This window comes from Microtus ochrogaster, linkage group LG1, assembly GCF_000317375.1.
Source record: "Microtus ochrogaster isolate Prairie Vole_2 linkage group LG1, MicOch1.0, whole genome shotgun sequence".
In the NCBI taxonomy this organism is placed as follows: Eukaryota; Metazoa; Chordata; class Mammalia; order Rodentia; family Cricetidae; genus Microtus; species Microtus ochrogaster.
Window position 1 is genome coordinate 3,152,500 of NC_022027.1, and position 2,284 is coordinate 3,154,783.

The 2,284-nt window shown below is 57.9% G+C and overlaps 1 protein-coding gene across 1 annotated transcript in view; it reads left to right on the forward strand.

Annotated features, from left to right (window-relative positions):
• Btbd2 (BTB domain containing 2) overlaps window positions 1-2,284 on the forward strand; it is a 13,178-nt gene that overhangs the window by 468 nt on the left and 10,426 nt on the right. Inside the window, exon 1 of the mRNA XM_026785151.1 lies at window positions 1-215. This exon is cut by the window's left edge and continues 468 nt beyond it. Within this exon, the coding sequence (XP_026640952.1) occupies window positions 1-215 (215 nt within the window). The remainder of the gene's footprint in view (window positions 216-2,284) is intronic.

Below are 2,284 nucleotides of genomic sequence, written 5' to 3' on the forward strand. Positions count from 1 at the left end.
CCGCCACCCGGGCCCGTGCCGGACGCGCAGGCCGTGGGCGACGAGCGCGACGACGCGGGCCCGGGCGCGCTGCTGCGTGAGCCCGTGTACAACTGGCAGGCCACTAAACCCACGGTGCAGGAGCGCTTCGCCTTCCTCTTCAACAACGAGGTGCTGTGCGACGTGCACTTCCTGGTGGGCAAGGGGCTCAGCTCGCAGCGCGTCCCCGCGCACAGGTGGGCCGCCTAGACGCCGGACCCTGCAACCCCAGACCCTGCACCCCTGGACCCTGAACCCCACCCGGACCCTGCATCCCAGGAATCAGCACCCTGGAACCCTGCACCCTACCTGGACCCTGCACTCGAAACCCTGTAGCATACCCAGACCCTGCACCCTCCCATCCTGTTCCCCTCCCGGAGTCTGCATTTCACCTGGATCGTGCACCCCATGAACCAGCACCCAGAACCCTGCATCCGAGACCTTGAACTTCACCTAGGACGTGCACCTCAGACTTTGCACTCCATCAGACCCTGCATCCCTGGGTCCTGCACCCCAAACCCTGCAGTCAAACCTTGGACCCTGCAACCTAACCCTAATCTCAAGACCCTGGACTGCACCCAGATCCTTTATCCCTAGATTCTGCACCCCAAGAACCCGCAGTCCACCAGGACCATGTACCTCAGACTCTACACCACACGCACACCTTGCATCACCCCAAGACACTGAGTCTAGAGCCTCAGGCCCTGTCTCTTGGCATTCCTGTAATTGTCACCTGAACCTGGTTCTCAGATACCCCTCAATCACAGTCCAGTTCCTGAGCATGGGGGGCCTCAGGCCCTGCTCCTGACCCTCCATCCAGGTCCCTTCTTGCCCCCTGGATCCTCAGCCATCCCCACCACCCCTTGTTCTCCAGCTTGTCCAGTTCTAGGAACCCCCTTCTTCTCCCACCCACCGTCCTCACACCCTGTGTTTGTATCTCCTGCCATCTGACTTAGGTCATCTCTCCCCAAGACACTTGCTTGTGCTTCCCTGTGTACCCCTAGTTTTGCTCTTGCCTCTCATCTTCCTGCCTGCCTTGAGTTCCCCGCCGGTCTGAGCCAGCCCCTCTCACCCCCAGCCCTTACCGGATAGATCTCATTCCATGCCCCTCCGAGCTCTCTGGGAGTGGGTCAAGGGTCCTGCACATCCTTAGATGGTGTTGAGGACTCTCGAGAGTCCCGTAAATGCACTGTCTGGCCGGCCATTGCTGTTCTGGGCACTTTTGAGTTTGTTGTCTTGGCGGCAGCCTGGAGAACATAGAAGTGGGTGGGCAGACCCTGGGGAAGGAGAGGAGTGCTAGGGTGTAGAGACCCCGAGTCGCACCCCTGAGTGTGTCCACAGCAAGGACAGCAGGAAGAGTGAGGGGCACTCTAGCCCCGTGGCGGGCTGGTGGGCAGTGGAGGACGTGGCTCCCAAGTGGAATAGGTTTCTCAGTCGCATTGTGGCAAGTGGCTGAGAAGCCAGTGGCGTGACTGGTTGGATAGCAGCAGAAGGACCCCTGAATCTCAGTTTCCATACCTATGTACTAGGCTCAGACCTCCCCGTCGAGGCCTGCTGGGATATGGCGACCCCATACTGTGCTTTACAGGCCGCTGTGGGGAGGGGGCGTGACCTGCCCTGGGTGGCTGGCATTCCTGGGCCTAAGTCCCACCCACCAACAGTGTAGCTTAGGGTTGGCTGAGAAAAGCGGTCCTGTTGGGCCAGACAAGGCTTGAGCTCAGCTGTATCTTGGCTGGGGCAGGAGGACTGTAAATTCCAGATCCACCTGCAATCTAGAAGATACTATCAGAAGGAGAAAGAGTGAGCAGTGGTAGGCCCTTTAGTCCCAGCACTTGGGAAGCAGAGGCAGGTGAATCTCTGTGAATCCAAAGCCAACAGCAAGTTCCATAACAGCCAGGGCTACTTAGAGTGCCTCAAAAAAACAAACCAAAAAGAATGACCAAAAAAGAAAAACAAGTAAATTGAGGGCTGGGGGCGTAGCTCAGGAGTGGAAATCCCCCTAGGATTCTCCCCGGAAGAGGCTGGGTTGTGGCACACCTGCCTACCCTGTTTTTTTTTCTTTTGAAGGAGGCCAGAAGATGGCTTAGTGGCTGAGTATGTTCTTTTGTAGAGGAGGATAAACTCAGTTCCTGGTGGCCACCTTGGTGCCTTGAAATAGCTTGTAGCTGCCGGGCGATGGTAGCACTTGGGAGGCAGAGGCAGGCGGATCTCTGTGAGTTCGAGACCAGCCTGGTCTACAAGAGCTAGTTCCAGGACAGGCTCCAAA